The following is a 19,299-nucleotide window of genomic DNA, read 5'->3' as shown; positions in this document are numbered from 1 at the left end:
TGTTAAGCAAAGTAACACGACGTCTAAGATGTGATGACAATAATAATTATTCATATACTTATAGTACTTAATTTGTACTAATGAATGCAAATTTGTAACTACTAATTAACGTTAATTTAATGGTAAGGGAATTGCAATTACTGTTCAGCGTTCTGGGGGGATACCATGATGTCTAAAAGCAGTATTTATTCTAGTGTATGAAATTGATGGCGCTAGACGACCATGTAGTTGTGGCATTTTCTCACACTGAATTAAAACTGCTTAAAGACGTCATGGAAACCCCCCCTGGCTATGAATATATAATAATACTGTTACTGTTGGATTTCCGGGATGAAACCTATCCTATGTCCCGGGGTAAAAAGTAGCCTATGTCATTTCTCGGGTATCAAAATATCTTTATACCAAATTTCATGCAAATTGGTTCAGTAGTTAAGGCGTGATTGAGTAACAGACAGACAGACAGAGTTTCTTTCGCATTTATAATATTATTAGTATATTAGTATATTAGTATGGATATATATTATAAAAAAAGAAGAAGAATAAAGAATAATATTATAACAGTAACAGACTTACCTCTAAAACTATGTCCTTTTACAAAGAAGTTTAAATTCATTCATCATTCAAGATCCAAAGATAGTTGAATATTAAATGAAGTAGTATTAGTGCAATAAATCTCTCCTATTCCCGAACAGGGGATTGCGTTAAAACTGCGCACTGAAGTTAAATTCCTAGAATATCTTTTAAGCATATTATCTGTTTGAAACGACGCTTGCATTTTGAACTAAGTTTGGAACCCGCGTTTTGCGATAGTAATTTAAAAATTCCATTAGATTTTAATGTATATTTTATGTTATTAAAGTTGTACGGTTAAATTCGTCCTTTCGTTTCTTTCGGTTAAAAATGTGAAGGTAAAAAACTGAATCCAAATTTTATGATATTAAAGTTTTTGCCTTTTTCTTTCAGGCAAAATCATGAAGTTGAAGGTGACATGAAAAAAAATGCAAAAGATACATACTTATGTCTTTGCAAAACTTTCAAAAAACTATAATAAGGTGTAATTTATATAAACACATAGCATGATGTGGGAAATTTTATAGTTGCCTTTAAACAATTACGACTTCATAAAACCTTTATTTCTTGTGTTATATAGACGTATGTTTACCATGTATAACACGTTGATCATTCAATTATAATATTCCTAAAAGTTTTTAGTTTTATTCCAAGTGCATTTTCACTTTCTATACGTCCTTCTAAACATTACTAAGCTACCACAGTGTAACATATACATTGCCCCATGCAGTTGGTTTACAAATAACTCGCAACGATAAATCGGTACTGCCTCCGCAATGTATGAGCGCATCGGTTCGTTATTAGCTTCTACTAGTACCACTAAATCTTTATTTATTGGCCTTGAAACGTTCAGTTGCAGGTTTTATTTAAATTCTACGTCTATTACATTTCTGGATAAAATAAAATGCTCACGGACATTTTGTGAGCTTTCTGTACGAGGTTTACACTTTTTTTTTTTGATTTCATATATTTTACGGGATTGGTTAAATCATGGACCCAATAATTAATGTCAATTTCAACTTAAAAAAAAAACCTACATTTCTTATCCCATTATTGATATAAAATACAAATCACGAACCAAAACTTTTCTAACGATTCAACATTAAAAAAAAATATTAACAAAAACAGTATTAAAAATATTTATTATCAAAAGTATTTGTCGAATAAATATATCGTGCCTATACAATATACATACCTACATAAATCATTTTACACTGCTTTGCCCGCATTTGGGCAGTTATCCGAACCAGTGGGTTGAAATAATTTGTATTGTCAGCCATTGTTATTGTATATAATCGAATATAATCCTCGTTTTATTAAAACCAATTTTATATCGAAAAACGTTTTTTTAATTATCCCGCGAATCGTGTGTGAAATGTGAATATTATTGTTTCAAAAGCAATGATATTATCTTATTTATCGTTAAAATGTAAAACTTTACTACTGCTCCATGAGAGGCACGTTAATGTATAGCTGACTAGGTTTCCGCCCGCGGCTTCGCCCGCGCAGTCAAAGAAAATCCCGCATAGTTCCCGTACCCGTGGGATTTCCGGGACTGCGTCATTTTCTCGAGATAAAAAGTAGCCTATGTCCTTTCTCGTTTATCAAAATATCTCCATACCAAATTTCATGAAAATTGGTTCAGTAGTTTAGGCGTGATTGAGTAACAGACAGACAGACAGAGTTACTTTCGCATTTATATTATTAGTATGGATTAGCTACATTTAACTTCAGTTGTCTCTTTTATCATTTTATTATCTCTCATCTGATAACGCTGTTAATTATAATATACGATACCTATATATTATACACAATGACTAAGTATACTAAATAAATACTTTTTTTTCACACTATATAGACTTTTTATCAAATTTAAAAACAATCTTCAGTCTATATTATCTGTGCTTCAGTATTCTAAAACAGCAATTTCAAATTTCGTTCTAGAATATTGAATGGAACAAAAAAAAAAGAATAACCGCAAAATTTGAGCGGGAAATAAGATTCAAGATTAGTTCGAGTTGGAGCGGAAGCTGAGGAATAAATTTTGAATTTCGTTCGAGTGCTTCCGTTGGAAACTGCCCGCTGGGGTTGCCATATTGATTCTTGGTGATACAATTTTAGGCAAGTCTAGGGAATTGAGAAACTTGCAACATTGAAGATTTCGTTGTTTTAAAATAATACACGATATGTTATAGGCCAATAATAAGTGTTGGATTTATCTGTGAGATTTGTTCAGCACGATTTTTAGACGAATTATTTAACTCCATAGTTACATTCAAACAAATATTTTTTAAGAACATTTAAAGAATTTCCTTTACCTAATTGAATTGAAGGAATACAAAAATATTTTGTACAGGATAAAACGAAATAAATGAGTTAGGGTGTAATATTTTTAAGATGTTTTAAAAATATAGATAGTTTGAATGAAAGTATCCGTTTCAGTTTTTATTTACATGAAAGTGCATTTAAAATATTCTTCCCATAAATTTTAAAAGTTCAAATAATAAAATACAAAAGCACATTTTTAATTTAAGTGGGAAGTTCAAATTTTTACACTTCACTCTTTAGCAGTTCTCAATTTAAATTTCGAAAGTTCGTAACAGAGATACGTTAAATTTAAATTTATTTGATAGCTCTTGTATTGTAAACTCTATTTTAAGCGAATAAGGTTCAATTTGCAATTAGTCAAATTACTGCGTAATAATTGGTTGCTCTATATCCAATCAGGGTAATTTATAATTCGTTTATCGCCAATTAAACGCTGTTTCATTAATGTATATTGGAACTAAATATTATGATTTGATTCGTAATTTCGTTAAAACTGATATCATTATTATCATAAATGTTATTAAATATTGGGGTTAATGACTGGAATGTGGGAGAAATACTAATAAATGTACATTATGACGTCATGTATTGTACAAAAATAAATGGGTTAAAAATTAATGAAATATATGTAAGCGGCATTGAGATAATAATACTACGTATGGAGGAGACACCACGAACAAAATCTGTGCGCCATTTTGTTGCTCTAAGTTTTAAAAATTATTATCTAGTTAGGTACTTACCGATGAAAGTTATTCCTTTGCACTTTTCCGTATTATTTGTATTATTTGTGCAATATCGTAACACACACGAAGGCTTATTTGATGCGTTTCACTTTAAAACAAATAAAAAATGAGCGTGCAGTTACGCCATATGGCGTATGATGAGCGGAACATAAGTAATGTAGGCGGTGTCGTCTCCATATGTATATATCTCAATGGTAAGGGGTATAATCTTCGTGTATTAATATCTATTAAAATGATTCAAAACGAATATAAACATATTGTTATTGCAATTTAATTTTAATTGTATTAGGTATTTGATAATCTTATTGATAATATATTATTGTGTTTTAAATATTATTCTATACCTTAATATAATTAGCGTTTTATTCTGGAAACATTAAATCTGTAAACCTCACAACCGCAAATCTTTCAAATAAATAATTTAAATAATTTAAATTGACTATCGCCCTAAATAAAATTCATAATATAAAATTACCTATATAATAAAAATTTAAATTAATTTAAAATACTCACGTGGTCAATATATCGTACACCATGTACCTAGCGAGGTAGGAGAAGCGGTGCAGCTTGCGCGGGCTCTGCGCGAGCAGCAGGAAGCGACGGTCAGCTGATAACGAGAACGATGCTGGTTCTAGAACTCTCTGGAACAAAATGTTTTGTATAGGTACCTATGTATACTTATATTATACTATCTAACACCGAAAGAATTTTGATCCGATTTTCAAAGTAGTTCCTGTAGTTCCTGAGATTAGCGCGTTCAAACAAACAAACTCTTCAGCTTTATAATATTAGTATAGATTGTAATGACTTACGATGAAGTTCATGCGATTGTATGAATGAATGAAAATCATTTATCGTTATTAAAATACAAATAGGTATAAAAGCATACAATACATTTGAAATAAGCAAAAGGCGGCCTTATCGCTAGGTAGCGATCTCTACGCAACCCTTAAAGTATAGGAAATAAACAATAAAAAAGTGAATTAATTATATTCAATTGTAATTTGGAAAAACGTGCTATTCCCGGATAGGATAGTGCATTTGATTCAACTAGAAGCCTAGTAGGATATATGGGGCGTTGGAGATGATTAACAGTAAAACATAATTTTGTTGTTTATAAATTTTTAAGAAATGGCAACAGAATTATGATTTTTTTTTTGTGAAAGTATGTATCTATCTACCTTGGTGTGGTACGATTTTTGTTTATCTGTCTATTCAATTCTTGGAAATATGTAAGACGAGACATCGGCTTACGTTGAAAAGAGGTATAAATCACAACTACCCGGAACGTTTGCCGAATAAAATTTCATGGCTAATAAGAATTTTCAATTTTATTATCTCATTACGGCATTTCATTGTTCCATTTGAGCCATTGCTCGTTGTATATAAACAATAAAAGCATTATAGTGTAAAGGCATTTACAATATGAAAACACGCAAACAGTAGATTCAATCGCGAACCGCAGTAAATTGTAAACTTTAACAATGCTGTTAGCGATAGTTGCACGAAGTCACGAAATTATGCTTTTGATTTTTCGACATGAACATTGAACATTGAACCCCTTTTGGGGGTTACGACCCCTTTTATCGTAGAGCTTATTAAGTACAAATAATTGTACGGTATGTAATGAATTCAATTTGTTATATTATATGGTAGGTACTTAAAGAGAAAGATAGTGAGTATGTTTCTTCTTCATTCGCGCAAAAAAAATATTATGCGGTTTATTCCTACCAATTGTCTAAGTATAAATGCGAAACTTTCTGAACATGGATGTATGTTAATGTTTAATGCAAAACTGCTGATCGAATCTGGATGCGATTTGGTACAGAAATAATAATGGTCTACATCACATAAAGAACTTTTAACCGAGATAATCCATACTAATATTATAAATGCGAAAGTAACTCTGTCTGTCTGTCTGTTACTCAATCACGCCTAAAGTACTGAACCAATTTTCATGAAATTTGGTATGGAGATATTTTGATACCCTAGAAAGGACATAGGCTACTTTTTATCCCGGGAAAATGACGCAATCCCAGAAATCACACGGGAAGGGGAACTATGCGGGTTTTTCTTTGACTGCGCGGGCGAAGCCGCGGGCGGAAACCTAGTGGTCTATATAACAACGATTTACGAACTTTTACCAGAAACTATGTGTACAACCGCATGCTGAAGCTTGTGTTTTTATCTAATTGACATTTTATGATTGCAAAAACAGGAAATGTTTCAAAATATAATAATATTTTAATAATTCTATTATGTCTATGACTTCCCATCTTGTGTTTAGGAACGGGATGGCCCTGAGCGGTTTCAGAATTGCTTTGATGTCCTTTTCGCAATATGTTAATAAAATATTGGTGTATTTGAATAAAAAGAAAATAGATGTGATCTTTTCTTTTTGAATGAAATCTTCGAGTCGCTATTTCGTTGTTAACATGTATAAAAATGTTCTTATCTATGCATTGCGTTTGAAGTGTTTATTAATTTATTCATATAATCTATCTAACTAGGGGTTTTGTGGAATGAATAAGAGGGATAGACCAATTTTGCCACCAATTTCTTACTTATTATTCTTCGTTTATAACTTTTGAATTAGAAGGTAGAATAGGTTCAAAGGTTGAATAGATAATATTATAAAGTAGTAGGCTCTTCTTCCCAAAAAATATTCTGATAGAAGCCTGTAGTTTTGTTTGATGCTGCGTTGCATAGCTTTATCAGCAGCTTCGCAGTTGGGCCGTAGTTGTAGCCCAAGGACACAGCTGGTTGCTATTTGTAATACAAATAAATATACCCAGATCATTGAACCAAAGTAAACCCGTATAAAGATGTAGATTATTGATACAAACGAGTAGCGTGACCGTGTACAGTCAGAAGCATAAATATATTACTATTTGCAGATTAGCAAAAATATCTGTCACAAGAACGAGTTCAATAAAATCTGTCTGCCCGTATACAGCAAAAATATCTGACATTAGTAGGCAGCATAATAAAGTGGCATCAAAATTATGTGACGAAAATGTACAGCAAATAATTGTGATAACCTCACACAGCATAAATATGTGACGTCACCTAGGAGGCAATAATATCTGACACAATTTTATATATCTATATTTCGATGTGATTCCTCATATAAACCATAAATATGTGACATCAACTAGGTGGCAATAATATGCCGGGCGGTGGAACGGGGAATGTAATCCATCGTCCGGTGCGGTGAGGCGACTTGAGACGTGTTCCGCTCATGCCGCCAACGGGGGGGAAGAGCAGGCAAACCACCTTTCCTGTTTTTGGCTTGCGCCTGGCCTGAAGATGGGCTGCCGCCGAGGGGGTCGTGGAAGAATTCTAACAAATACCCGCGGCCCCATCATTAAAGCGGCTCGACGGAACACAGTGGGGTTTTAGTCGGTAAGAATCCGACATAACCCACGGCTCCTTCCCCGGGGGCCGTGGGTATCTTTGGAAGATTTCCCCACTATTAAAAAAAAAAGGTGACAATAATATCAATATTATCTGACACAATTTTATATTTCTGCATTTTTCATCGATTCCTCACAAAAAGCATAAATGTGTGACATCGTCTAGGTGGCAATAATATCTGACACAATTTTATATTTTTGCATTTTGCATTGATTCCACACAAAAATCATAAATATGTGACATCAACTAGGACGCAATAATATCTGACATCAACTAGGAGGCAATTAATATCTGACAAAATTTCATATTTAAGTATTTTGCATTGATTCCTCACAAAAAGCATAAATATTTGACATCAACTAGGAAGCAATAATACCTGACATCAACTAGGAGGCAATAATATCTGACGCAATTTCATATTTCTGTATTTTGCATTGGTTCCTCACAAAAAGCATAAATATTTGACATCAACTAGAAAGCAATAATATCTGACATCAGCTAGGAGGCAATAATATCTGACACAATTTCATATTTCTGTATTTTGCATTGATTCCTTACAAAGAGCATAAATATGTGACATCAACTAGGTGGCAATAATATCTGGCGTCCATGACATGTTTGATATATTATAACATAGAGCGCCGGTATATGTCTAACGCGATCATTGAATGACGACATTCAATTGAATGACTAGGCCGAACGTTGATTTTGCAACCGTCACTCAACGTCCAACTAGTTAGCGGATTATAACATAGCCTAAGGGCTATGTTATAATCCGGATGTAAGGCTCGGCATATTGTTGAACTAGCTTCCGCCCGCGACTCCGTCCGCGCGGATGTCGGTCTTCGCGTGGATGGTTTATTTCTCCATTTTGAGTAACTCTGACAATGACATCTTATAAATATCTATTGGACCCAAATACGGGTAGGCCTATAATAATACGCAACGTGTGTTCGCGGTTCTACAGAACAACGTCTATGGATAAAAATGAAAAATTAAGATTAATTTTTTCTGCGTATTTTTCCAGGATAAAAAGTATCCTATTTTACGCCCAGGATAATAAGGTATAGATAATTATACCAAGTTTCATCGAAATCGAACCGTTAGTTTTCACGTGATGCCTTCACATACAGACAGATAGACAGATAGACAGAAAGACAGACAGACAAAAATTTTTTTAATTACATATTTGGGTTTGGTATCGATCCAGTAACACCCCCTGCTATTTATTTTTTCAATATTTTCAATGTACAGAATTGACCCTTCTACAGATTTATTATATGTATAGATAGATGACTATTGCGTTCATTGAAAAACAAAAGTTGCTGAGAATTTACACTATCCACAAGAAGACGGTTGCGAGCAGCGCTGGCGCCTATTTCTGTGTATTTAAAAATTATATCGAACTCAACCACACCACCATATCCAGACCAACGACTACTGTGCTAAATGACGTTTAGAAATTGACGAGTTGTCCTTTAATCATTAAATAAATGTCGCCATGAATGAAATGAACGCGCCAGTCATTCAATCAAATAGCACATTCTACCAGATGACTGCGACATAGGTATATAATTATTATGTCAAAAGCCGCTAACGTCAAACAAAACAAAATAAATTCGAAATGTGACATGCTAGCCGCGGATAGATCATAGAAAATATATCACTTAGTGAATATTTCAATTTAATCGTGATATAATATTATGATATATCTAGACATAAATGTAGTATGCATACAATAAATAACGTAAATAATATTTATTTTTGTAAATTTTAAATTCAACTGAAAATACAAGTGTCAGATATTATTGCCTCCTAGGCGACGTCACATATTTATGCTGTGAGAGGTTATCACAATTATTTGCTGTACATTTTCGTCACATAATTTTGATGCCACTTTATTATGCTGCCTACTAATGTCAGATATTTATGCTGTATACGGGCAGACAGATATTATTGAATTTGTTCTAGTGACAGATATTTTTGCACATCGCCCCCTAGGCATATATTATTGCTCGTGACTGTACACGCAAACCAGTTATTATACGATAAATAAATTAAATTATGTGATTGTTTCGGGTTTTAACGTCAATTCTGTGTACCTACATTATTGACAAATGTGCGGTTGTAAGGGAGCTAACAATTTATTTGTGTGTAATATAGCTGGAATATAATTCTATGGTATGAATCTATAGGTACTAATATTATAAAACGAAGAGTTTGTTTGTTTGAATTCGCTAATCTCAGGAACTACTGGTCCGATTTGAAAAATTCTTTCAGTGTTAGATAGCCCATTTATCGAGGAACGCTATATATCATCACGCTAAGATTAACACGATCGGAGCCACGCGGATGAAACCGCGGCACGCTAGTAAGTAGCTAGTTAAGTATAAATACTTGTAGTATTTTTACAAATGGTACGAAATATACGAAAGTATGGGTATGAAATGTGTAAATATCAATGCTTCCTTATACTACTGAAAGGATATGGCTAATTTAATACTAGTGATGTAACGATACTTACATGATTTTGCCGATACGATACCGATACCGATACCGATGGTTTGGTAGAAAAATAAATAGCGAATTATGCATAAAAGTTACCAACATTTAACAGAGAATCAACTGTAAATCGTATTCTTTTAAATAAAAATGCCAAATCAAAAAACAAGAAAAACATTTATTTTAGTATTATTATTTTACAAAGTCAGTTGAACTTTAAGTAATACACATACAATCAGTAATCAAAGTTTGTTGTTTTTTAGAGTTTTTTTCAGAAAACAAACTGCCCGCGCGCGGGCGATCGGAATCGGTATCGGCACAGGTATCGGTATCGTTACATCCCTATTTAATACCATATCATATCTGTAAAAAAAAGCTCTAATATTGAGTTCAAATCCATCCAGTCTAATTTACTTTTAGTTCACGTATAAAAATAACACAGACAAATTACAATACAACAAATTGAAATATAACATCTAATAGACCATAACACTTTGTAATCGATAGAATAAAGCTGAAAATGGCCAATGCATTTCACTTTTTATTTATACAAGTGCTCTTCAGGTATGACAAGAACATGTTAGCATTGGCATAGAGCCACGGCATGATTGATAGAGGATAAAACTCAATATTCATACAGGTTGATCGATCAACAGGTATGCAGGTTTGTTAGACTTCTATATATCAAGGTGAACTCATATTTCTGTTTGATTTAGGGCATGAATTGTCTATAAGTTTCATAACTTTGTGTGGAGTTTAGTCGCTCGATAACAGCGGTTTCTTTAGATGACTCTTGTGCTAAATTTTGTGATTTACCTACAAACCTCTATATATTACATGGAAAGGCGTAAGAGAGTATGAAAAACTTGTATGTACATAAACTTCAACATTTGTTTTGTAAATGCATCTACATTGCATACATACTATATAACTCAATAATTAGAGAATCTCTCCTAGGTATACCTTTTTATACATTTTTTTTCTAAAATAGAGATATTCACGACACAATTTGAACCCCGACCTTTGAAGTAATAAATTCGAGTCATTCGTACTAATCAAGCGCCAGCCAGCTCGTAAAAGTTAAATCAAATGTAAGATTTTTTGGGACTTGTTGAATTCAAATAAATGAACTCTAAAACGTGGACATAAAAAATATACCATGTTTAAAATGCGTTATTATATATGTATTTTAATTCTAATCAATGCTGTTCGAAACGAAGAAATCACTACATAGTATAAAACAAAGTCGCTTTTTCTGTCCCTATGTATGCTTAAATCTTTAAAACTACGCAACGGATTTTGATCCATTTTTTTTAATAGATAGAGTGATTCAAGAGGAAGGTTTTAGTATATAATTTATTAGGTTTTAGACAAAGCAGGCAAAGCCGCGGGCGGAAAGCTAGTAGATAATATAATGAAATAATTAATACAGTCAAAAAACACGCTTGTATCTCATGAAATTATTGTATAGTCATCGATCCTCGATAAGTGTGCAAAGTTTGTATTAAATCTCTCTGTTCAAAGTGGGTCAACATCGAGTCTAAAGGAATCGGTTACAAACATGCAGATGAAGCTAATGTGTTAAACATGTCTTGATGGAGTGTGTCCGGAACCAAACTGAACGAAAAAGAGGCCTACCAGATGACTATTTAACTAAGGTTGGATTTTGTAATAGCTGTCTGGCATTGTCCGACATCGGAAATGGAAACTATATAAGCTAGGTAATGTGTATTTAAATCAGAGCTAATTTAATGTTTTTGAGCGACATAATCGACTCTCGACTAAGCTCCATAAATAAAGAAAAAAAAAAGACGGGTTGCACTCCGGGAGTGCCGGCAGAAGTGAAAACTTGCATGGAATATAAGGGCTAAAAAAATCCGTCTTACGCTTTTTCGATCAGGCCACGTGTCCTGTTTTAACTTCAAAAAAATCTTAAAAAAAATATGTTTAAAAATCGTTTAAAACTTTAATTCCTAAATTCAAAAGTTAAGTTTCTACAACATTTAAGTTTCTTCTACAACAGTTAAGATAATATTACGTCTACAACAGCTGTCGCTAGACATCATGTTTCGTAAAATGGAACTTCCATATCATCCCATCTCTAGTTAAACTTCGCTAAGAGATTAATCTTTGGGTCTACTAATTCGATGTACGTCTAGTTATAATGAATTGCTTTTATTTTGGAATATAATTTTCTTTAATACAAAATTCTGATGTTCCACTCAAGTAATTTGAAAAAGGAATATTTGAGTTTTATTGCTTTTAGTATATTATATACTAGTTCATCCCCTTTTTTATCCCCTTAGGGGTAGAATTGATCAAAATCCTTTCTTAGGGGACGCCTACGTTATGACATCTACCTGCATGCCAAATTTCAGCCCGATAGGTCCAGTGGTTTGGGCTGTGCGTTGATAGATCTCTATATTGTTGATAGATCTCTATACCTTTGAGTTTATATACCTATATAGATTTTTCGGAATGATAGGATACGAATTATTTTTTAATCTGTATAAAATATTAGCAAGAGCGTACTTCAGTAAAGTAACAAGTCTTTTTACCGACACAACGCAACAAGTGACATACAAACGAATATTTCACATCTATAATACTTACAGACTTAATAAAACAGAGAAGATAATTTATAATTTATTAAGGCACAGGTGTCCTCCAATATCGAAATATAAGAGTTAATTAATACCCCGTCCGCCATTTTGAAAAGGGCAGAGCGACAGATGCTAATGGAATTGAAACCCATTGGAAATATATCCAATAGCTTTTATTATCGAATTCGTAATGTTTTTGCGAAGAAATATGCTTTTTTACTAATGGAATTCTCGATTATCTGATTTGTTATAAGTAATTATTGTTGGTGAAAAGAGTTTGTATAAACAAATGTGTATGTCAAATACCTATGTGTCATCTTATAATTTCTCTCTTCCGTCTTTACCCTTCGTACTACGCGCATCGTCTAATAAAGAATCTTAAGTTTATTTAACAATCTTTGCTTTTTCCTGCCCAAAACCCATCAGGTTATGGGCCCAGGACGTTATCTTTGCTCTGTATATAATTATTTTTGAGTTTTGGCAGAATAAAAGTAATTTTATAAATAAACTAAAACGCCCGTCCATACATGTAAAAATGGCGACATCGACATCGGTTTCGACTTTAACTCCTGTGGAGAAGTTGAGCGGCATAGAAAACTACAGTAATTGGAAGTTCCAACTGAAAATGCTACTCATTCACGAGGACTTATGGGACGTCGTTTCGGAAGATAAAACTGAAGATGTCAAAGATGCGGCTCATATGAAGAGATCTCAGAAAGCTCTTGCTAAGATCTGTTTGTCAGTAAAGCCCTCGGTGTTTACGCATGTAAGGAACGCAGAGACGGCGCGGGATGCATGGATTAATTTGCAAAAGGCGTACGAAGACAAGGGGTTGTCAAGGAGACTGAGTTTGCTTCGTCTTTTGTTTGCAACAAAATTATGCGAATGTGAAAGCATGGAAGCTTACGTTGCGAAGATTAGCGACCTAAGTCAACAGCTGAACGATATTGGTTCACCTCTGGAAGACGATTTCGTTGCAGTTCTCTTACTGAGTGGCTTGTCTCAAGACTTTGATCCACTCATAATGGCACTTGAAAATTCTAATATCAAGTTGTCGAGTGAAGTGGTCAAAGCGAAGCTCATGCAGGAGAAGCATCGACGTGATGAAAAAGGTGACACGAGTTCAACAGCGTTGGTGGCGGCACGGCACGTCACTTCCGTCTTTACCCTTCGTACTACGCGCATCGTCTAATAAAGAATCTTAAGTTTATTTAACAATCTTTGCTTTTTCCTGCCCAAAACCCATCAATTATTTGAACAGGTGTTTGGAAAATTATTTAAATACGTTTTATATTTAACTAAATATACTATCTACCTAACTAGGTAGACAGTAATTTAAGTTAAAGGTACCTATATGTTTATAACGTTCAATGAAATATACACTAAAATAGCCAGGAGCTAGTGAAAAACAATATATTTCAATTATTTTCATCTTGGCAACTCTATTAAGGCGAAGTTAGTACTTTATATTACAACATTGTTGAATACTGCATACGTCTATGTCTATAGGGAAACAAATTGCCTTTTTAATAAAAGTAAACTTTATTACGGGACTGCCCAAAAAGTTTCGTAACATTTTAAGCTTTATTTTGAATGAAATATGTGCGAGTTTTGTTTATATCACTATTTATATATGCGGGAGGAAGTTGTTGCAAAGTTCGTTGGAATTTTCTCATCGTAGGTATGACGCAGGTTAGATTGTATAAAATAGAACTTTGTTTTGAAATTCCTTACTTATTCCTTTTTTTAATATTTTATATATTTTTTAATAATAAATATCATAAAATAGTGTCTTTCGTACAAGACTTTTAGGCACATAGTAAAAATGGAGCTACTAAAGTCTACTTACAAATGTGGTGTTTGGCATCAAGGTTTTGGACGTCTGATTGGCCGCGAACATAAGACTAATGCCGCCCCACGGGTCTCGGTATACAAATTCATCACCTGGAACAAAAAATTCTGTTTTAGATATATAAGTTCTTATCAAGGTATTTAGTTTAGTTTCTACTTATTTAATACTTGTTGTAAACTTAATATTTAAAATTAATTATTATCATTTTATTTTTTCTTGTGTCTTCCAAGTCTTGGATAAAAACTTATAAGTTCCCTTGAACAGAAACAGTTATAGCTATATTCAAATAAATATTAATCAATGTATACATAATGTCTTATAATATGTATAACAGTGTATAAAACTACCCATAAGCTTCAACCAGGCACAAAGCTATCAAAATTTAATTTAAAACATATTCCAAATATTTTAATTCAGCAAGGCACTTTAATTCCACCATTTCCCGAAGCGGAATTCCCTCAGAGGGTTAATCTAACACGATTCTGAGCTGGGCCATTTGTATGTAATTCGACTATCTAGAAATACAGTCGAAATTTAGTCTAGAACCTTTAGTAGTGTGGTTCGAAAAATACGATTAGATGTTGTATAAAATAATCTGTCTGAGATTTGATACTGTGGTATACTAGGTATTGTGTAAATATTTTTTTTTTGCCTAATAATATCTAGGTATATTTTATTATGTTTACGTATAAAACACGTTTAATATTTAAAACTATATGAAATTTCTTTAACGTCTTGATAAGTTGAGGATTTTTTTTTCAAACACAAGGTAAAATTGTATAAAAGCTTCCTATTTGTCTATAGGTACAGAAAACGAATCAGTGTAGATTAGAATAGCATCTGATTTCTACAATATGCAAAAGGGACTTTCTATTTAAATGTTTAATGAACATTTTTTTCCTACTACTTATAAAATATCGAACCTAAAGGAAATTGAGTCGTGTAAACTATATCGGCCGGAAAATAATCTCTCGATATTGGATGCCGCTCGCTGTGAGAGCGTGAAATTTAAGTGTACCAGCAAATATTTCTATGGAAAAAGGATAAAAAAGGGTAATAAAGGTTGTTATTTAGGGTATAGATAAAATTAACGGTGTTTGGTTATAGACGTAATTTTTTGGTTGATTTATTCCAGTGATTAACAAGTGATAACTGCGTTAAAAACAACCGACTTCAAACTTGCACTTTTACAAATACATACAAAAATGCTCATAAAATAAAAACTACTGGGCCTATCCGAATAAAATTTTTGTGGGACCAATTGGACACCATCCCGCATCGAACAAAAAAAGAATCACGTAAATCGGTTCAGAAACCTCGGAGAAATCGATGTACATAAAAAAAAAACATACCGGCCGAATTCATAACCTCCTCCTTTTTTTGAAGTCGGTTAAAAATGGAGATTCTGGAGAGAGACAAAGACATAATTTTACTACCAGTATAGTTTATTGTATGTGCTTTTACAATACGTTTTGCAAAATTAAAGATTTTTAACATCAAGTGTTATTGTATTTCTACACGATCAGTAATCATTTCACAAAAAATTTAGTTTTTACAAATATATTTTACAGAATTTTTTCCAAGATCTTTCCATTTTTTCTACGGAATATTATTTTAAAATAGAAGTTAAAACAATATACCATCTCCTACAGTCGGTGGAAACATCGATTTTCTACTAATTAGTTGAAGCTTGTCCAATAATTGAAATGCCAGTTTGAGCGTGAAAACGGTATGAAATTTAACGAGCTAATTTACTACAAAACGACAATAATTCGCTTTATGTACCAGTACAGTCTGCGTAATAACAATTTTACTGGCCATAAAGGGATTTCGGTAACAATGGGACTGGTTTATTAAATAAAGATGAATTTATTGTTTGTGGAAATAAATAAGTTATTATAGTATGTTGAAGAACTTTCAATATCAGCTTTGTATGTACACTTGGAAATTTTTCATCATGTTTTGAGTAGAAATTGCAATAAAAAGGGAACTCATTTATTTGTTACTTTTACTTGTACCTATAGAGAATAAAAAATAATTCCACGTTATTATTTAGCCAGCTTTGTACGATTTATCTTTTTATAACAGAATTTTATACAAGAAAAGATAAGTTATTTCCCCTTAGACCGAAAATGTAAACAAAGTTTACGCGTTAAACAAAGTACCAAAAAGTGCGTCACACCGACCAAAAATATCGTTACCGCCATCAAATGCAAATGCTAATTACGCGAACGTTTCACAACTTATTCCCGAGCACGTAAGTCCCATAAATTCCGTTTTATCCGAGAATTAAAGCCAACATCGAAACAAATAGCCCGTTCCCTTGTTTACAGTGCAATCGAGTAAAAATACTTGTGCATAAGCGATACCGTACGCAGTGCAGTTTGTTCAATCGCCCGCCACTCGGGAAATATAGGTCGTGTATAAATATACATAGTTTAAAAAAAAAAACGTGCCAAAAAATAGTTAAGATTTTGAAAAGAAACACACAATTCACTAATTCCACTTTTATTTCGATTTTTGTTACAAAAAAACTACGACCGGTTTCGATACATCATCGTCACGTCGTAAAGTGCAGTTCCATCAGGAGGTAACAATAAATTATAGCAATAAGATTAACTTATTAAATTATTGTATTGCCACTGATCCTTGATAAGTACATAAAGTTTTAATTCAATCTGTCCGTTTAAATTGGGTCAAAGTCAAGTCTAAAGGACTCGGTTACATATAAACACACAGGTGAAGCTAATAAAATACATGTGCATAAGCAAAAACGTGTACGCAGTGCAGTTTCCATCGCCTGCCTCTTGGGAAATATAGGTCGTATAAAAATAGGTCTCGAATATCGCTCTGTAGTTGACATTTTAGTACAAATACTGGGAGGCTAATTGCTTTGATGTGATTCGAATGGAACTGTGCAAAGACCTAGATTGTTTATCTAATGGTTGGGTAATGTTCATTGAAGAGAGGCTGAATATGATATTTTGTGTTCATTTATCTGGTACCTGTATGTTATAGGTATTACGTGTAAATCCTAACGAATATTATAAATGCGAAAGTAACTCTATCAGTCTTGATGTCTCTTAAAACTCCAAAAATGAAATTCTTAAATTATTGCCGTTTATGTTTCGTTTGCGATCAAAGCAATGATGTTATTCCAAACCACCTACCGCACTGGACGATGGATTAATTTATAAATGTATAAAATAATATATAATATCGAATAATAAGCAATAAAGTATAATTCCGAACCACCTACATCATAATCAGTCATACATAAGATTAATGAAAGAAACTATCCCGCAATATTGTTTCATTATTTTTCCCCGCCAATAAATGACCAATCAATACGCTAATGTAGCAGATAACGAGGTATCGGCTACGCGATTAGTTCTGCTACGTTGAAGATTTTGATATGCCACAGAGCACATGAGGGTTTGCTTAGCGTTGGCGGCGTGATGTGTTTTTTTTTAAAGTTATACTAGTTATTGTGACGCAATAAAACGAGTTGAAAAACAGTCTTTAAAATGAAAGAGTGAATTTATTTATCGTCTTTTACACTTATATAATACCGTATATTTTTAATATTGTAAAAATTAAAAAATATATTTAAGAAATATAATTTTAAGTGGACAACTTTACAGTCAGTATCAAACCTTAAAATATGAAAACATTATTCATCTTAACCATCTAAGCAATAATCATAAACTATCTCATAAAATATTTCAATGCGAATACCTTAAAATAGCAAAAATAAATGAATAACCATGTTATATCATCCAATATGTTATCTTGAAAATGCATGTTGTGTCTGCACAATTGATCATGACATATTATGCAAGTTAACGCACGTAGCACTACAAACATGTTCAATAATGGCATAGTATAATTGACGTAGATGCGCTACGAGCTTAACTACGAATTGGTATGTGCTACGAATATTTTTATTTAGGCCTTATTATGATGGATTTGTTTTGCTATTATCTATGTGGACGATATCTTTTTAATTTTCTATTTTGTTTAATAATAAAATACATACTAAAGTAAACTCTTAAGAATGATGACTGTACGAAACTTCAATTATTTACTTATTTTAATAATGATTGAACAAGTTAACACAGTATTTTGATGCTAAGTAAATACTAAATTAACATTAACAGTATTAAAGTACCTAGCATATTAACACTTTAAAGATTTCACCGTCACAATATCAGTTAAATAATAGCATTGACATTTTGATTTTGAATTAACATTGGGAAGTGTTAGTAAAAGAAAAATAAATTTAAAATTTTCAATATGTTTAACAAAATGACATTAGAGTTTCCGTATGATACAAAGAAAACTAATATTTCTATCTAACTAATAATCTTTTTATAATTAGGGATGCACATAACAACCCTCCAATTAAGTAAGACATTACTCCAAATGCAAGGAGAAATGCGTCAGCCTTAGAGAACATATTAAGACAGAGGCGCTACGAAGTTTAATTCTACGAGCGTAGCTTAAGACGTACGCTACAGTTGCTACGTATTATGTATAACGTAGCAGGTAGCAACCTGCTACGTTATAATGCGTTATATTATAAAACCTACTTCATTGTTATATTCATAAGTTTAGCTTGTCTGTATTCATATTTGAAAATTGTATTTTATTCAAATTTGGCAACTCATAGAACAAGAAGCCGTTGTAATTTTTGAAAACTTTATCTTATAGTATAAATAATGATATGTACTTTGATGAGTTTACGTGAGGAGATTCTGGTCTAGAGTAGGTATTACAGAAATGCAATACTCTAGACCAGATTTCATTAATCATTATACTTTAATTTCAAAGCATTTCACTAACTGAAAATGTCACAGTAATGAACGACTAACAGAAACTACATATCAATAATAATGACTAATTTGGAAACGTGCGCCAAATGCAAGTTTATACTGATTAAAATCTCATATCGGCTCAGTTAACGGGAGTTGGCAAATTTCCGACTGAGCTTAATTATGCACTCGCTACTTAACCTTTATTTTTGTTCAACGTCGCTTCTAGAACGGTAATTGGTACGTTTATCCCGCGTTTACCCTGTTGAATACATTTGCTAACTGTAGGTACTTTACAGCATGTATTCATTGTTATAAATGAGGTTTGTTGTAATGCATTTATATGTCTAGAGAGTGGTGAAATAAAAATAAATTTCTATTAGTTTCCATTCTGTGCTTTTATTTCTTAGGTATATGAAAAGATTGGTACAGTTCCGTGTTATTTATTCGCTGTAATAAATTAACTTGGT

General features: G+C 32.6%; 1 protein-coding gene across 1 annotated transcript in view; it reads right to left on the bottom strand.

Moving 5' to 3' along the window:
• Window positions 1-19,299, bottom strand: part of LOC123701627 (inactive dipeptidyl peptidase 10) — a 129,588-nt gene that overhangs the window by 30,574 nt on the left and 79,715 nt on the right. Inside the window, exons 4-5 of the mRNA XM_045649112.1 lie at window positions 14,013-14,107; window positions 4,155-4,282 (exon numbers count right to left, since the gene is read on the bottom strand). Of these exons, the coding sequence (XP_045505068.1) occupies window positions 4,155-4,282; window positions 14,013-14,107 (223 nt within the window). The remainder of the gene's footprint in view (window positions 1-4,154; window positions 4,283-14,012; window positions 14,108-19,299) is intronic.

The sequence above is a fragment of the Colias croceus genome, chromosome 22 (assembly GCF_905220415.1).
Source record: "Colias croceus chromosome 22, ilColCroc2.1".
In the NCBI taxonomy this organism is placed as follows: domain Eukaryota; kingdom Metazoa; phylum Arthropoda; class Insecta; order Lepidoptera; family Pieridae; genus Colias; species Colias croceus.
This window is presented reverse-complemented; position numbering and strand designations above follow the sequence as displayed.